Source organism: Lagenorhynchus albirostris, chromosome 8 (assembly GCF_949774975.1).
Source record: "Lagenorhynchus albirostris chromosome 8, mLagAlb1.1, whole genome shotgun sequence".
NCBI lineage: Eukaryota > Metazoa > Chordata > Mammalia > Artiodactyla > Delphinidae > Lagenorhynchus > Lagenorhynchus albirostris.
The window spans coordinates 85,713,146-85,730,402 of NC_083102.1; the positions used below are offsets into that span (position 1 = coordinate 85,713,146).

The 17,257-nt window shown below is 39.0% G+C and overlaps 2 protein-coding genes across 13 annotated transcripts in view; one reads left to right on the top strand and one right to left on the bottom strand.

Moving 5' to 3' along the window:
- Positions 1-17,257, top strand: part of GSAP (gamma-secretase activating protein) — a 234,015-nt gene that overhangs the window by 115,822 nt on the left and 100,936 nt on the right. For 11 of the 12 annotated variants that reach the window (XR_009542043.1, XR_009542040.1, XR_009542039.1 and 8 more), the window contains one exon: positions 1,906-1,994. The gene's annotated coding sequence lies outside the window, so the exon portion shown is untranslated. Of the gene's footprint in view, positions 1-1,905; positions 1,995-10,762; positions 10,871-17,257 lie in introns of those variants that run through there. The other variant, XR_009542036.1, reaches the window with a different exon arrangement.
- Positions 1-17,257, bottom strand: part of CCDC146 (coiled-coil domain containing 146) — a 107,723-nt gene that overhangs the window by 22,056 nt on the left and 68,410 nt on the right. The window contains exons 4-8 of the mRNA XM_060157226.1: positions 15,749-15,806; positions 13,719-13,892; positions 11,589-11,662; positions 10,431-10,658; positions 9,597-9,783 (exon numbers count right to left, since the gene is read on the bottom strand). Coding sequence (XP_060013209.1) covers positions 9,597-9,783; positions 10,431-10,658; positions 11,589-11,662; positions 13,719-13,892; positions 15,749-15,806 — 721 coding nt within the window. The remainder of the gene's footprint in view (positions 1-9,596; positions 9,784-10,430; positions 10,659-11,588; positions 11,663-13,718; positions 13,893-15,748; positions 15,807-17,257) is intronic.

The window sequence follows — 17,257 nt, forward strand, 5'->3', positions numbered from 1 at the left end:
GGCAGAGTCCCATTTTCTTAAACCATCCCCCAAAACATATAACACAAGCCCAAATCCTGTAAGGCCCTTCTAATACCCTGTACTGAGATACTCTACTGTTCCCCCTGGTGAGTGTTTTCCCTTGCTGCAATGAGTAATAAACTCAACTCATTCAACCACGGATATGTTCCTACTGGACTTTGGCTGGAGGTTACCGAAAAGTCTCAAGTGATTTCTTCAAGAAGGTTAAATGAATAGACTACCAAATATGTTTTAACATGCTGAGAGAAAATTTATACAATTAGAGGACAGTTTGGTGTCAAACTAATTATAAGTATACAGAAAACTACAAATAAAAAAACAGAATGTTTATAAATTTGGGGGAACACAAAATTTTGTAAGTAATTATCTAATATGACTCAGGTGTGAATAACCTTTATTCATAATAATGTAAATATGAAATTTCAAAATTGTTAAAATTATGTCATGAGGCTATTTATTGTGTGGAGGGACAAGAAATGTGTGTGTTGAACAGGGGTATAAAGAAAGCTTAATCCTCACCTTTTATAGTGAGAAGTAAAAATAATCAGGTCTAAAACTGAAAAATCAAGGAGTAGCATTATTAGTATATTACTTAGACTATGAAGATATATCACAAGAATCAGCTAAAGGAATACGACTTGATTAAGACTAGGAAATATATGGTGTATGTGCTGTCATCTATCTTTCTATACCTGAGGCAGACATCACTAATCAACTGCAGAGCTGATAAGACTGCTGAGTCTCAGAATCCTTTGCAACATGGTCACTACAAGGAGCTATCACCAGCTGAACAGAACTGGCACTTGCCTTCCTTGGACCATATGATCTTTATGATTCCTCTCAGTTCTTTCATTCTATGATTATGTAAAATAAAGAACATTGAATGTCTTGGTCAGGTGACACATGAAAGTATCATTTAAAAATATTAATTTAGTAGCAAAATGGAGGATAGATTGGACATGAAAGGAACAGAACCTAGGGAGAACAGCTGATGGGTAGTGGAAGTCATTCAGATGATGCAGAGAGGATACTAAGAGGCATTTCTGAGCGTTGTCAACAGGGCCTGCAGGTGCCATCCTCTCCATTGGAATGAAATAGCCATATTCAAAGTCTTATCCTGATTATAAAATTTTCTTGAGCCTTTGGAAAAAGTTTATATGTATACAGGAAGGAAAGCAACATTTAGTTATTGGTATCATATTCTTAGTACCACACACCTTCACCTGTGTAATCACTTTTATTCCTTGCAATAATCCCAGTTCAAAGGTTAGAAATGCCTAACATCAGAAGCTGTTCCATGGATCTAGGATTTAAACCTGACTCTGTCTGACTTGAAGCTGATGCTCTCCTCCGTATAGTTCTGTTGTCACAATTGTCTTTAACACTGGAAGGGAGTCATTAAGAGAGAGATGCAGAATCACTTCTAAATCAGAGGAGAGAAAAATGAAACTTCTAGAAAACTACAAATAAAGGAAAAGTGCTGTTGGGAAAGGCAGTCTCCTGCATGCAGTCTTTCCACCCCCACTTGGCCACATAAGAGTGGGCTTTGGGCCTAGAACACTTCTTTACAAAGCGATAGAGAGTCCACACAGCCTGTGCTGGGTTTATCACCTTGTGTGGGAGTATCTTTCCCTGTTTCAGGCACATTGAGAACTCCTTTGTTCTGCTTAAGCCTGTATGTCAATGGCCCTCAGGCACACCCCCAGTTTTCAGTATTTCAGACTCCACAAGGTAGGGGGTGGTGGTCAATGTTCCTTTCGCTGTGGTAAGACAGTTGTGAACATAGGCCAATCGCCCTGAGCTAGCTGTCAGGAGAGACTGCTGGCCACGGGGGACCAATGCCCACTATTGAAGCTGATCTTCCTCTGTCTCTTCTTTATGTAGGTAAAGTGTTGTTCCGTCCAGTGCTTGACTATTGTGTTTCCCTTGGTGACTCCAATACCAAGATGCAACGGGCCTCCTCCCCAGGACTGGTAAGTGGTGCATGGCGTTCTGCTCCCTTGGGATTGATGACCTGCATGGTATACTGCTTGACATGTACGTACAGAAAGTGACATATTTACTTGGTTATAGGATTTTGTTGTTGTCGTCACAATCTTGGGCATGGTTTTGTGTTTAGAAAGAGAATAACCTTGCAGAGTCATACTATTCCAACCCTTAAAACATGACGGTGAATGTCAGAGCAAAACCTCTAGTCACTGAGGGGACTGTATTAAAGTGTAGATATGGGGTTTTATTTCTCTTCAGTGCCAAATGGAAGTCAACAGGAGCCATGATTAAATGCAGAGGTGTACTGTAATGTATAGTATGATTTCCTGAGAGTGTGATGTCTTCGATTAAGGAATCCTCCATATTCCAATTTGTCATTGTTTTGCCTAACCCCAGCAAAGTCTCTCTCCCTATGGCAGGCCCATATTCTCTTTTTTTTTTTTAAAGCCCAATAAAAATCATATATATTTCTTGGTACTGCATGACCAACTGTATTTCAACATACAGAAACAAACAGAGCCCACTCTACTTTAGTAATTAGATGGTAGAGCACTTAAGGCTTCTCTTGATTAAAAGCCAAGAATCTTATTTGCATTTCTTTGAAGGAAAAAACCATAAGAAGGACAAACTATTGGCAAAGTGATGGACCAAACAGAGAGGAAATTATAATTACAGACTTCAGAGTTCAGTTTAGGATGTATATGCGTGTTGCTTTTATTTTATTTTATTTTTTTTACACTTTTCACACATCTCATTTATTTATCTATTTTGGATATATTTCATTTTTTTATTGAAGTATAGTTGATTTACAATGTTGTGTTAATTTCTGCTGTACAGTAAAGTGGTTCAGTTATACATATATATACATTCTTTTTTTGAATATTCTTTTCCACTATGGTTTATCACAGGATATTGAATATAGTTCTCTGTAATATACAGTAGGACCTTGTTGTTTATCCATTCTATATATAATAGTTTGCATCTGCTAATCCCAAATTCCCAATTCCTCCCCGACTGCGCCACCAGGGAAGCCCCCATCTGGATGTATTCTTAACAGAAATGTCTATTTAGTTCTTCTGCCTATTTTTGGATTGGGTTGTTTGTTTTTGTTGTTGAGTTGTATGAGCTGTTTGTATATTTTGGAAATTAATCCCTTGTTGGTTACATCATTTGCAAATATTTTCTCCCCTTTCATAGGTTGTCTTTTCGTTTTGTTTATGGTTTCCTTTGCTGTGCAAAACCTTGGAAGTTAGATTAGGTCCCATATTTTTTTATCTTTGCTTTTATTTCTATTGCTTTGGTAGACTGTGTATGTTACCTCTTAAGTGAGAGTTTGAGGAGTAGGGATTATTTATCCATTTGGTGTGGGATATATCGGCCCCTGTTGTGTTCCCTGAACAGTTAGAGTTACCCCAAGTAGTTCAGACTCTTAAACATATGCACTCACCCTTGGTTCTTTATACTCCGTGAAAAATTGCCTCTTCTAGTCATTGGTCATTCTTTTCTCTTCCATCTGATTTTTCTTTTATCAGTTTTACCTGAATACACTTTCCAGTCTACATTCATTGACCAAAAAAATAATCTTGCAGTGAACATTTTTTTTAGTCATTTAAACCATTATCTTCAACTCTCTTTTTCTTTTTTGAAGTAGGCACTAGGCCATTATTTAGTTTTATTTTATGAACACTCAAACTTTCCAAAATGTTGTACAAATCAGTTGCCTTGAGAGGAATGCCAGAACCCCAGCTATTCTGAGCTGAGAAGCCAGCACAAGGAGAGAGACCCTAGAGCATTCATCAAAGCAAAGTAAGTGACCAGAGCAAGTGAGGCTGGATTATTTCTTCCAAAATGACTTTGCTTTTCAGTTTGGTGTTTCAGTTTGGTGTTCCTGGGAGCAGCAGAGTCCTGGGCTCAGGATATGGTCGGTCATTTCTACTTTGCATTAAATGCTTACTCCTGTGTGCTTTGTGTTGGGAGCAAATTAGCAAGATTCTCCTCTCAATCCAGAATTGAGTTTAGACACTGAGCACTACTGCCTACTCCCCACAACCTCACGTTTCTTATCGTGGAGGTGGTCCTTTTACCAATGGAGGGAGGCCTCTGGCCAGTGAGGTATCCTCTACTATGCTTGGAACTTACTGGGCAGTGAGCACCACTGAGGTGAGCCTTTGAGTGAAGGCAGAAAACAGGGTTCAGAAGGTCTCCTTGTTTCTAATTATAGCTTCTCAAATAGGCTGCATTTATTTCCACATCCCCAGTGGCTGTGTGTCACATGTAGTTAGCACTACTGTTGTTACTAAGAGGTAACATGTCCACTTGCTGTCTGCCTGGGAAGGTTTTAAAGGTTGTATATTCATTATCAAATTTTTTTTCAGTTTTAATATTTTTTAAATTGAAGTATAGTTGATATACAATGTGTTAATTTCTGCTGTACGGCATAGTGATTCAGTTATACATATATATACACATTCCTTTTTAATATTCTTTTCCATTAAGGTTTATCATAGGATATTGAATATAGTTCTCTGTGCTATACAGTAGGACATTGTTGTTTCTAATTTTTTTATTTAAAAAAATTAGCTATAGTTGATTTACAATGTGTTAGTTTCAGGTGTACAGGTTCAGATTCTTTTCCATAATAGGTTATTACAAGATATTGAATATAGCTACCTGTGCTATACAGTAAATCCTTGTTGTTTACCTATTTTATATATGTGGGTATTTATCTGTTAATCCCATACTCCTAATTTATCCCTCCTCCTCCCCTTTCCACTTTGGTAACCATAATTTTTTTCCTATATCTGTGAGTCTATTTCCCTTTTGTAAATAAGTTCATTTGTATCATTTTTTTAGATTCCACATATAAGTGATATCATATGATATTTGTCTTTCTGTGTCTGATTTACTTCACTTAGTATGATAATCTCTAGGTCCATCCATGTTGCTGCAAATGGCATGATTTCATTTTTTTATGGCTAATATTCTGTGTGTGTGTGTGTATGTGTGTGTATGTGTATATATATATATATATATATATATATATAACATCTTCTTTATCCATTCATCTGTTGATGGGACACTTAGGTTGCTTCCATGTCTTGGCTATTGCAAAAGTGCTGCTATGAACACTGGGGTGGATATATCTTTTCAAATTAGAGTTTTCATCTTTTCTGGATATATGCCCAGGAGTGGGATTGCTGGATCATATGGTAGCTCTATTTTTAGTCTTTTAAGGAACCTCCACACTGTTGTCCATAATGCTTGTACCAATTTACATTCCCACCAACAGTGTAGGAGGGTTCCCTTTTCTCCACACCTTCTCCAGCATTTATTATTTGTAGACTTTTTGATGATAGCCACTCTGACTGGTGTGATACTTCATTATAGTTCTGATTTGCATTTCTCTAATAATTAGCAATGTTGAGCATCTTTTCATGTGCCTGAGGGCCACCCGTATGTCTTCTTTAGAGAAATGTCTGTTTAGGTCTCTGCCCATTTTTAATTGGGTTGTTTGTTTTCTTTTTTTTTTTATATTGAGCTGTATGAGCTGCTTGTATATTTTGGAAATTAATCTCTATCGGTTGCATTATTTGCAAATCTTTTCTCCCAGTCCATTGGTTGTCTTTTCGTTTTGTTTGTGCTTTCCTTTGCTTTGCAAAAGTTTATATGGTTGATTAGATTCCCTTTGTTTATTTATGCTTTTATTTCTATTGCCTTGCAAGACTGACCCAAGAGAATTTATGTTAGAGAATGTTTTGCCTATGTTTTCTTCTTTTTTTTTGTAATTTATGTATTTATTTTTGGCTGCATTGGGTCTTCGTTGCTGCACGTGGGCTTTCTCTAGTTGTGGTGAGCGGGGGCTACTCTTTGTTGCAATGCGCGGGCTTCTCATTGTGGTGGCTTCTCTTGTTGCGGAGCACAGGCTCTAGGCACGCGGGCTTCAGCAGTTGTGGCTTGCTGGCTCTGGAGCACAGGCTCAGTAGTCGTGGCGCACAGGCTCTGTTGCTCTGTGGCACGTGGGATCTTCCCGGACTAGGACTCGAACCCGTGTCCCCTGCATTGGCAGGCGGATTCTAAACCACTGCTCCACCAGGGAAGCCCCTGCCTATGTTTTCTTCTAGAATTTTTATGGTTTCATGTCTTATATTTAAGTCTTTAAGTCATTTTGAGTTTATTTTTGTGTATGGTGTCAGGCAGTGTTCTAATATAATTGATTTACATGAGGCTGTCCAGCTTTCCCAACACCACTTGCTGAAGAGACTGTATTTTCTCCATTGTATATTATTGCCTCCTTTGCTGAAGATTAACTGACTGAAGATGTGTGGGTTTATTTCTGGGCTCTCTATTCTGTTCCATTGATCTATATGTCTATTTTTGTGTCAGTGCCATGTTGTTTTGATTACCGTAGCTTTGTAGTATTGTCTAAAGTCTGGGAGGGTTATGCCTCCAGCTTTGTTATTTCTTGGGAGGTCCATCTTTTACCTGCCCATGCCTAGACTTGGCAAATGCTTCAGGGAGGAAAAAGCCTACCTGTCTCTGTTCACCTATGAAGTGTTTATGCTGTTTTAGAATTTACTTCCCACAACTCTCATATGTCTTTTTAAAATATCTGATTTTTAGTTTATCCATTTTTTCTGGCTACTATGACAGGAACCATGGTCTACTGCAATATTTCATATCTTAACTGGAAGTATAAATGGCAGAATTACATTTTATATTATGTTTATGTACCCCTTCTATTTTATTTAATTGAGATTTTCTGGTAGAGACCAACTTAATTTTGTTTAGTGTGTGTCATATTTTAGAACCAATATTGTGACTTTTATCAGTGTATAACTGCTTTTGAGACCACTAATAGGTATTTCTCTAAGTGGCAAATTATCTTACTGCTTCTATTTATCTTTTACTTTTAAGGGTAATGTTTTGTTGAGTCAGCATTAGCAAATATTTAACAGAGTGACTTTATTTACTACTGGAATCACCACAATAGATTACTAAAGGCAATGATAATTTTTTTCCTATTATTGTTTAAAGAAATCTTACTTATGGTTATTTGGTCAATAAACAGGGATTGTATTATCAATAAAAACAACATTTGCTGCTCCTAAGAGCTTCCTACTCATCACATCTAGGATTCCACTAGGTCTTAGAAGAAATGTTTTAGCTGCTAATCACTGTAAATCTCACCGTGATTGAGGTGGAGTACCAGAAGGTCTGTGTTTACCCAAAGTTCCAACTTAACATCCTAATGTGAAAGGCTTTGGGCTAAAATAGAATAGCTTGTAGTTAGCCAATACTTCAAGTAAGAATAACTTGAAAAGTTGGATTTAAAAAATATATGTGAACATATGAGAGTTGCAAAGGTAAATAGAGTTAAAGTCTTCAAAGGTTCTAGCATTATCCAGGAAGTAGTGAAAGAATTTTTACTGGACTCTAATTTAAGGATGAATGGTGTCATCTTTAGGATAACCACTCGGGATGGAAAGAGAATGCAAAACTAATGCATATCAAAAATGGGGAAAATAGAACAATAGGAAATTGAACAATTCATCTTTTTGATTAACCCGAAAGAAGAAAAGATAGGAGAGAAAATGAGACATACAATAGATGGGACAAAGAAAAAGCAATAGTAATACGGTAGACATAAGCCCAAGTGTATCCATAATTACTTTAAATGTTTTTGGACTAAATACAAGAACTGAAAGGCATAAGTTTTCAGACTAGATATTAAAAAGTATATCCTGCATATGAAAGACACACCTAGATGAGGACAAAGAGAGAATGAAAGTAAATGGTTGGATAAGGAAATAATCATGCAAAATCTAACAACAATAAAAAAAAACCTAGTGTAATGGTTGATTGTACTAATATCAGACAACATAAACTTTTATGGAAAAAAGCATTTCTATAGTTTAAAATATTTCATTGTCATAAAAGAATCAATCTACATGCAGGAATTTTAATAAAACTATTAAAAGTAGATGAGAAACATAAATACTGTTGTTTTATTTAATAATAACAAATAACTGTTCTATTTGTTTTGCAAAATTGTGAAAAGCACATTTTGCCCCATTGAGATAGGAAAAAAGGTCCATGAGTGCCATCTGACAGCAAGACCAAGACCTAGTTATTTAGACTTCTCATAACTCTAACCAGTTATTTTCACACTTTGCTAAATCTTGGTCTTTCAATCAGGATAGGCTAGGTTATGCTAAAGAAACAAGCCCAACTATCATGGCTCAAAAGCATGAAAGCTTATTTCTTGCTCTGACAAAGCCTGTGGCCAGTCAAGGTGATTCTCCACGACCACAGTTGGCTCAGCATTCCTGGATGCTTCCATTTACAGCATTTCCATGTCATCTTGTACTTCCACAATGGCCACGGGATGGGGGAAAGAGCTAGAGGGTCTCACACTGCTCCAGGATGGAAGGAACATGTGTCATTTCTGCCCACAATCCCTTGGCCAGAACCAATCATATGACCCTGCTCAATGACAGAGCGTACAAGGAAGTATAAACCTTCCATATTCCCAGAAGGAGAAGAGCATTAGGCTTATAGGTTAGGATCAGAAGTGTCTACTATAGCTGGAAACTCCTGTTTACATGTCTGAGGTCATGAACCTCCATAAGGTCAGGGACCATGACAGTCCTGAAGAAAACAGGTATGATTTCTGTACCCCCAGCTGCTTCATCTCAGAGATTGATCTCATTTTCACCAAAGGAAGCACTGACTAAGGCCTGGGCACAGGGATGCAGCCCTCTCAACAATCCACTGCCTTTTAGCACTGCTCGGTTGATTAGCACAGGGAGTGCCACGTGAGAGAGGAGGGAATCAGAGGCAACAGGACCAAAACCCCTCCATTTGGGAGTGCAGAGGTAGTAAGAAAGTAACAGCTATACTGAGCATTCTCTGGTTGTAGTACACCTCTGATACTGCACAAAATTATCCAGGTAGCCAGACATTGGGTTCTGCTGGCCCTTGACTAATTGGAGGTACAGGCTGACTGTCCATCTATATTTACATGATCTGATCTTGTTTCTGACTATTGTAGTCTATAGTGACACCATTCTGGATCTGACTCTTTCAACTACTTCAAACATAGTGGTCCACTTGGTCCTACCCTGTAATGAACCCGTTAGCTCTTCCAGAGCCGGATGGCCAAACTGCCTCCCCTGGCCAGGCTGCTGCTTGATCCCAATAAGACATTTCTCTAATCTTGGGCTAACGAAAAGATTGAAACATACTATAAGACAGAGCCTCTATAACAGGTTTGATCCATTTTAAAGTTATCTTTTCTCTGTTCTTTTCCTTTCCCTCTTTCTTTATTGACAGCAAAAACAAATTATTGAAATATTTTTGCTTAAAAAAGACAGTACTGAGGGAATTCCCTGGCGGTCCAGTGGTTAGGACTCTACGCTCTCACTGCCAAGGGCCTGAGTTCAGTCTCTGGCTGGGGAACTAAGATCCCACAAGACGCACCAGCGCGGCCCAAAGGAAAAAAAAAAAAAAACAACCAAACCAAAAAACCCAAAAAACAAAAAGACGTCGCAGAGCTTACAAACCCGATAGTGGTGTTTAGCACCCACCTCTAACAGAAGCCTTTGTTGCAGTGCTTGTGTTTGAGTGAGTGCATCCCAGGACACTTTCAAGAGTAGCTCCATTTTTTTTAAATTTCGAAAATCTCGCTCTTTCTCTCTCTGCTTACGGGAAAGTTCATCATGGTAGTTTTGCTTGTCAGTGAGACAGTTTCGTAAATTGAGATCCAAGATCCCTCTGTTCCGGGTAAAAAGAGAATATGAAAGTGATTTGTCATCAACTGCCCTTCATGTTTTTCAAGACAGTGTGCTCAGCAGGTGCATAAGGAACTATTTTCATGCTAGAATCAAATTGTAAGTAATGCCCAAAGCAGTTCTGTTTGCGAGTTCTTGTCAGAGTCACAGCCATTAAAAAAAACCCCAAATGGAAGAGCAAATTGGCAGAGGCAGAAGTTTCTAGTCTCCCTGAAATTTTGCTTAAAAATGGAAAATAACACTCTGCCAGAGACTCATACCACAAAATTGCTCCCATTAGGAAAAAATCATGATTACCTCAGAATACAATAATTTTCAGGGAAAAAAGTCCCTCCATTATAGCACACTCCAGTGATAGAATTTCCCTGAGGCATGTTTTAGAAACTGAAAAAAGTGCGATAGATTGTGTCCTTAAGTTTTTGGGCACAGGAAATTGAGGGCAGTGAAGAATAAAGGATGGAGAAATACTTTGAAATGCTTTATTTAATAATATATTTTTATTAATGGTAAAAATGTAAACTTCTATAAAAATGTTTATTGAATCAATATAAATGTTTGAGATTATGTTTTGAATCCTCAAATACAAATTGAAGAAAATTTAGATGACAGAAACCCATTAATATAACTAACCTTTCAGTTAGTGAAGTTGCTTCATTCTCTCTGGTTAATTCCAGTAGCTTGACCAACTGGTTATACTCTTGTTCTTTAATTTCAAGCAAGGCTCGTTTGCCTTCAACTTCCTTTATTGTGTCCTCCTTTTCTTCCATTACAGCGTTAATTTTGGTTTCAACTTTCTTTAGGGAGTCATTTAGCTCTTTGAGTTCATATTCCACGACCAGTTTTTTCTTTTCCATTTCTCTGTGAGGGATACATACATACACATATACATTTGTGCCCAACACACACATGAGTTTGCCTTATTTTTAGCCCAGGCTGTCTACCTATTTTTACTTTCTGACCAGGCAACAGAAGGGCTAGTCACAAATTCAGTGATCTCAGAAGTGGGGTGAAGACCACAGATGAGTGGGACTGAGGGGATATCTCCATTGAGTGCCACTGAGGGCAGGAATTTGTCCAGCCTCCCCACTTTCTCCCCAGATCCCCACTGCTACCGTCTCCTGGGATTCTGCCCTCATCCTGACCAGCCTCCCTGAATTGAGGTAAATTTCTCAACTTTGGTGCTAGTGGGCTTGGCTTTTAGAAACGTTACTAGTGTTTGCTGCTTTTTTTCTCTCTTCTTTTAAGATCAGTCACCAGAGCAATCATAGTACTTCTCCAGATTTTTGTATCTTCACTTATCTTTACCCTTTTCGGTTCCTCTAAACCTTGAGAATTCCTCAGTGACTTCTGCCTCCAAATCTGCTCTGAATGCTTGGGGGTCTGACACACGTGAATAGCTGGCAAGTGAAGAGTTACTGTCACTTGGGCTTTAGGCATCTGGCTGGCCAACATATATCTAGACCATGAAACTCTACACAGTTCCAATCATTTATTCCATACACAGATCTGTTAAAGTCAGTTGGTGTTCTCCATAGAGATATGATATAAAATTGGAAAGAGAATATTGTCCCAAAATTAAGACATAAATGCTAGGAATGACAGTAATGTGCTGCACTACATTCTCCTGAAGAACTTGATATATACAACCTAGACAGGGCCAAATGCAGATATTTCTAAAATTATAACAGTAATTCGATGTGTTCAGTGGTTAATATTCTTGTTTTAGCATGCACACATAACTTGGGGGAGCGTGGGCTGGGAGGGATAAAAAATAAAATTAAGCCATACACTTTTTTGCGTGTTGTTTTTTCTATCTCTTTTCCAATTTGTACAGGAATGGATTGATGGTGGACCTCTTCAGCCTAGTAAAGAAATGCAACCATGTTAAATTATGTAGTCTTGGACCAGAAGCAGTCAAGCAAATTAAACAGGAAAGAGAAAAGAACTACGAGGTGTAGAATTCTTACTGTCTGTCCTGTACTATGCAGTGTGCTTTAATTATTCCATTTAATATTCATAATGACCTTACAAGATGGTAATGGTTGTTACCATTTTAAAGAGGAGCTAACTGAGTGTAACACATCCTCTGGGCGCTCTGCGTAGATTCCCTTTATGGAGGTACACCCATCGCTCAGAGGTTGCAGAGGCTGCTGACAGCTCATGCTTGTTCTCTCCACAGGATTGCCATGGCTGGCAGAGCTGCCTTGTCGGGGGATGGGGGGTGGAAGTTGGAGGGGAGCAGACTGTGACCCATGTGGAGATATAGCAGCCCATCCCTCTGCCTCAGGGTGGAGCAACCACTGCGGTGCAATTCATGGCATCAGGTTGCCAGGAGGGTTCTCCTGAAACCGAATTTTGGCCCGCTTCGAACCCCACCTCTAGCCTGTTTCCCTCGCTACCCTATGGGATTCTCCTTAGAGCTCCTGCTCAGTGAATACTTGTCTTAATCTCTGCTTCTAGGGAACCCTGCCTAAGACCGAGGCTAAGTGAAGGTACATAATTTTCCCAAACTCACACAGCTTGTAAATGGCAAGGCCAAGATCAGAAGCTCGTTTTGTCTCACGCCACTTTGCACCGTGCTCTGTGGATTCGCGGAGGATTCACTTTTAGCCTCAAGGATCTTATGTACGTGGCAGGGGTTGTGGAAGAGTCCCTTCCTACCTGAGGATCACACTGGACTTTGGGGTCTGGCGTAACACAGATGCTTGGGGTTGAGGACATCCCTGCAGTGTGGTGCTTTTCTCCCTGGGATCTTGCTCAGTCTTGAGGCAGATCTAAATTTTGTGAGGCTGAAACTTGTACAATTTGGGGAGCTCTTTTTTTTTTTTAAAGTATTATATATTTATTTATTTATAAAGTTGTTTATTTATTTATGGCCGCTTGGGGTCTTCGTTGCTGCGCACAGGCTTGTCTAGTTGCGGCGAGCGGGGGCTACTCTTCATTGTGGTGCGCGGGCCTCTCATTGCGGTGGCTTGTCTTGTTGCAGAGCACGGGCTCTAGGCACGTGGGCTCAGTAGTTGTGGCTCGCGGGCTCTAGAGCGCAGGCTCAGTAGTTGTGGCACGCGGGCTTAGTTGCTCTGTGGCATGTGGGATCTTCCCGGACCAGGGCTCGAACACGTGTTCCCTGCCTTGGCAGGTGGATTCTTAACCACTGTGCCACCAGGGAAGTCCTGGGGAGCTCTTTTTAAGAAAAAGAATCAACAGTTATAAATGATACTTAGGTTCAGGACCTTGGTGGTGGTTCGTGCATGTGAAGCCTTAGTTTCATTGGGTTCCTTGTAAATTCACCCGTGCTCAGTGCCTGTGTTCTGGGTGGCATCTGGGTACATCTTGGCCGACTGCTCTGACTCTTAAGGAAAAGGAGGTCAAAGTGAATCATAACTGTCCTCTAAGCCAAGGTGTCTCAGATGTAGTTTTAAGACATAAGTCTAGGTTACTTCGATTGTTTCGAGACCTATTATACAAAGGTTTCAAAATAAAATGAAATTTAATTATCTCCTAAAACATAAATACAGGCCCTGCATCACTTTCACGGTGAGAGGGAAGTGAAGTGGAATCAAACAAAGAAGGATGCAGTAATAACAGTATACAAAAGAGGTTAGAACATTTGCTTGCTCTTGAAGGAAGTGACTGTGTTTGTGACACTCATTTCCAATATTGAAGAATGCTTGCTGAGGTTTAGAGAGGCCTTTTCCCCAGGTCAGGACTCCAATTTAGAGTGATGCTACCAAACACTCCAGAGTCTTTTGTGAATTCCCAGAGCCCAGGTTTAGTTTGATAGGATCAGTCACAATGCAGAACATTTCAGTGTGTGTGTTTTGGTCTTTGTCAAACATTTGCAGTCAATCTTCATACCCATGCCCCTTTATGTCCTTGCAGGCACAATGTTTAAATATTTATGAGCTGTGAGTAACATACCTTTAAGGTGACCTGAGATTCGAACAATTCTTCTAGTTCCTTCTGCTCCTTTAGTAATTGCTTTTGCTTGGATGTCAAATCTTCCCGTAAATTTTTAATTTCTAATTTCTTCTGTGTTACTTCCTTACGTAATTCTTCAGTGCTTTCTCTCAATATTCTCATCTTCTCCATTTCCTTTAAAAGTCATGAAAATTATCAGATTATACAGAGTCTGAGCAAACATTTGTCTTCTTAAAAATCAAATTAAAAATAATTTTACTCACCATCTTGATTATATTTGTTTTGAGATTCATGAATGATTTCTTGCGCAGTTAAATGCAACTTATTATTTCTGACCTCTTCAATAAAGGCATGGCAATTATACTGCGTGTGTTAAACATTTCACATTAGATTTGAACTCATTTTTAAATTAATGCTCTTTTTTATCTTCCTACATTTTAAGTGTTTCCTTTTTCTGAGTTCATATTTATTTCATACCAAAAAGCGTTAGTAAAAATTCCCAGCCTTTTTTCTAGTAGCTTTGTGATTTGGCAACACCAGATGCAAATAATCTTTGAATATCAGGTTTATGGTTTTCCTGAGTCACACATGAGAATTAAAGATTAGGAAGTTTATATTTGGAATATCGTATCCTTGGCACTCCTTAATCCCCTGCTCTCTTATTAATACTACTTCTCTAACTCAGGCACATTATCCCCAAATGCCCTCTGCCCCAGACTCCTAACAGGTCTTTGTTTCCCATGACTGATTTTCTGGGGAGTGTTTGACTTGTGAGAGAGAAGCCTTCTTATACTCAGAAGGTCCACACATTACTAATGACTTAGTGGAAGGATCCATTTAGCCTGCTCTGGCCTTTCTGCATATCACCCTCGTCCTCCTCCACTGTGGCTTCGAGGGTAAAATTGGTGATCCTATGGTCAGGAACTAAAATCCACAATGCTTTTTCCCACAGAATCTGTGTTGAAAATGATGGTTAGGAATACTTGTGTACTAGTATATAATATATACATAATTATATTAATATATAATATGATGTATCAATATATTCATACTCATATATATTATAGCATTTTACTCTATGCATATAGAGTAAAGGCATTTTACTCTATGCCTTGGAATTAGACCACCAACAACATACTTTTTAAATAGAACCATTTAGAAGGTGAAAGCAATGCAAAGTGTGATGATCTCTGTATTTACTTTCTATGATAGATTGCAAAAAAAGGGACATAAATTCCTCCTATTTTTGTTTGCATGCCTCTTTGCAATATGTCTTTGTCCTTATTCCCATTAAGAGGTAGGACCTATTTCTCTCCCCATTGATTCTAGATGTGACCATGCGACTTGCTTGGACCAATGTGATGTTACCAACAGTGATTTAAGCATAGGCTTGAAAAGTGCGTGTGTTGGGGTTTGCCCTCTCTTGAGACTCTCTGTCTCTTTCCTGAGACTGGAAACCCTTCCACCGTCATGAGAGTAACCAGTGACATGTGACCTTAGACCAACTAGCGGCCCAACTGGCTGACATATGAATGAAGCCATCCTAGGCCTTCCAGCCCCAAATGAGCCAGCTCAGACCAGAAGAATTCAGAACTGAGGAAAATAAGAAACGGCTGTTGTTTTAAACCACTATGTTTTGGGGCAGTTTGTTAGGCAGGAATGAATAAGTGATACACCTTTATAAAAAATTCTTGTAATAAGCTTGAGACAGTCAGGAAGCTATGAGAGTAATAGCTATAGCAAAAATAATGTTTTTAAGTGCCAACCATTTTTTCTTCTGAAAACAAAGCAGATATTGTCCAACTAAACATAACCTGAATTAGATGCCAAACAGCTAAATCCTGTAATAGGCACCACTTATGTTTACTGTAAAAGTTATGCAGATATTCCTTTCAGCACCATCCATTGTTAAGATTTCTGGGTCTTTCAAATGTTTCAGGGTATGGTTGTTGTGATAAACGTTAATATTTATCAAAAGGGATGTTTCAATCCAGCTGTATTTAACAAAGTCTAGATCATCTAAGACTTACTCCTGGCTTAGGTATCTTCTCGATTTCCTTTATTATGAGGCTTTTCTCTTCCATTAAGCTGCAAAACAAAAACAACTTTGACAAAGTACAAAAAATAAACTCTTTCCACAGTAATAACTTTCTATTTTCTCTTCTCAGAATGCACTCCCAGGTGTGTTTGCCAGACCTGGTGTCCATCCTTTGTGATGGCTTCACTGAGTCCCACAGGCCCATTTAGGTGCTCCCTCCCCAGTCCTGCCTCAACACTGTACACACACCCATCAAAGCAGTTCTCTCATCATATTGTACCTGCTTGGGAGCACGAACTGCCCCCCAGACTCAAGTTCCTTCAGGCGGGCTCTGGACTTTTTCTTTTATTTGCAGTAAACTAGTACCCGCCTGGATTACTGCTACAGCCTCTACTGCTTTCATCAAATTATCAGATCCCACTAGCCAGTAGGTCTAAAGATGCATGCATACCAGGTTTATTTTTATGAAATTGTATTTGCAATAAAGTAAATTAACGTTTGTGTAATAAGTATGCACCACGTGGAATTTAATATAGGTTAGTTGTGTGGGGCACAGGCTGAAGTTGAAGTTTTTCAGAGTTTTGGACACTTAGACCTTTCCTTTTAGAGCTTGCGTATAAATTGCTATTTTACTTCCAAGCTGTTGATCCTACGCCTCAGCCGTGTTGCCACCAGGGGGCGGTAGTGTGCTGCCATCTCTGGATTGTAAAGACCACCTGAGCGTCCCTGAGTTTCAAAATGGTGATGTGAAACTCTCCCACAAGATAAGGCTTACAGTCTTTTCTTTAAATATAAAATGATATTTTCTTAAACAAACATAAAAGGGATAATTCTTTAGGACATTTTAAATTACATTTCTGTCATCCGTTTTCTCTCTCTCTCTCTCTCTCTCTCTTTTTAAAATCTTTATTGGAGTGTAATTGCTTCACAATACTGTGTTAGTTTCTGTTGTACAACCAAGTGAATCAGCCATATGCATACATATATCCCCATATCCCCTCCCTCTTGAGCCTCCCTATCCCACCTCTCTAGGTCATCGCAAAGCACGGAGCTGATCTCCCTGTGCTATGCAGCTGCTTCACACTAGCTAACTATTTTACATTCAGTAGTGTATATATGTCAATGCTACTCTCACTTCGCCCCAGCTTCCCCCTCCCCTGCCCCGGGTCCTCAAGTCCATTCTCTATGTCTACATATTTATTCCTGCCCTGCCAGTAGGTTCATCAGTGCATCAGTGCCATCATTATTTATTTTTTTTTAGATTCCATATATATGTGCTAGCATATGGTATTTGTTTTTCTCTTTCTGACTTACTTCACTCTGTATGACAGACTCTAGGTCCATCTACCTCACTAGAAATAACTCAATTTCGTTTCTTTTTATGGCTGAGTAATATTCCATTGTATATATGTGCCACACCTTCTTTATTGATTTGTCTGTCGATGGACATTTAGGTTGGTTCCATGTCCTAGCTATTGTAAATAGTGCTGCAGTGAACATT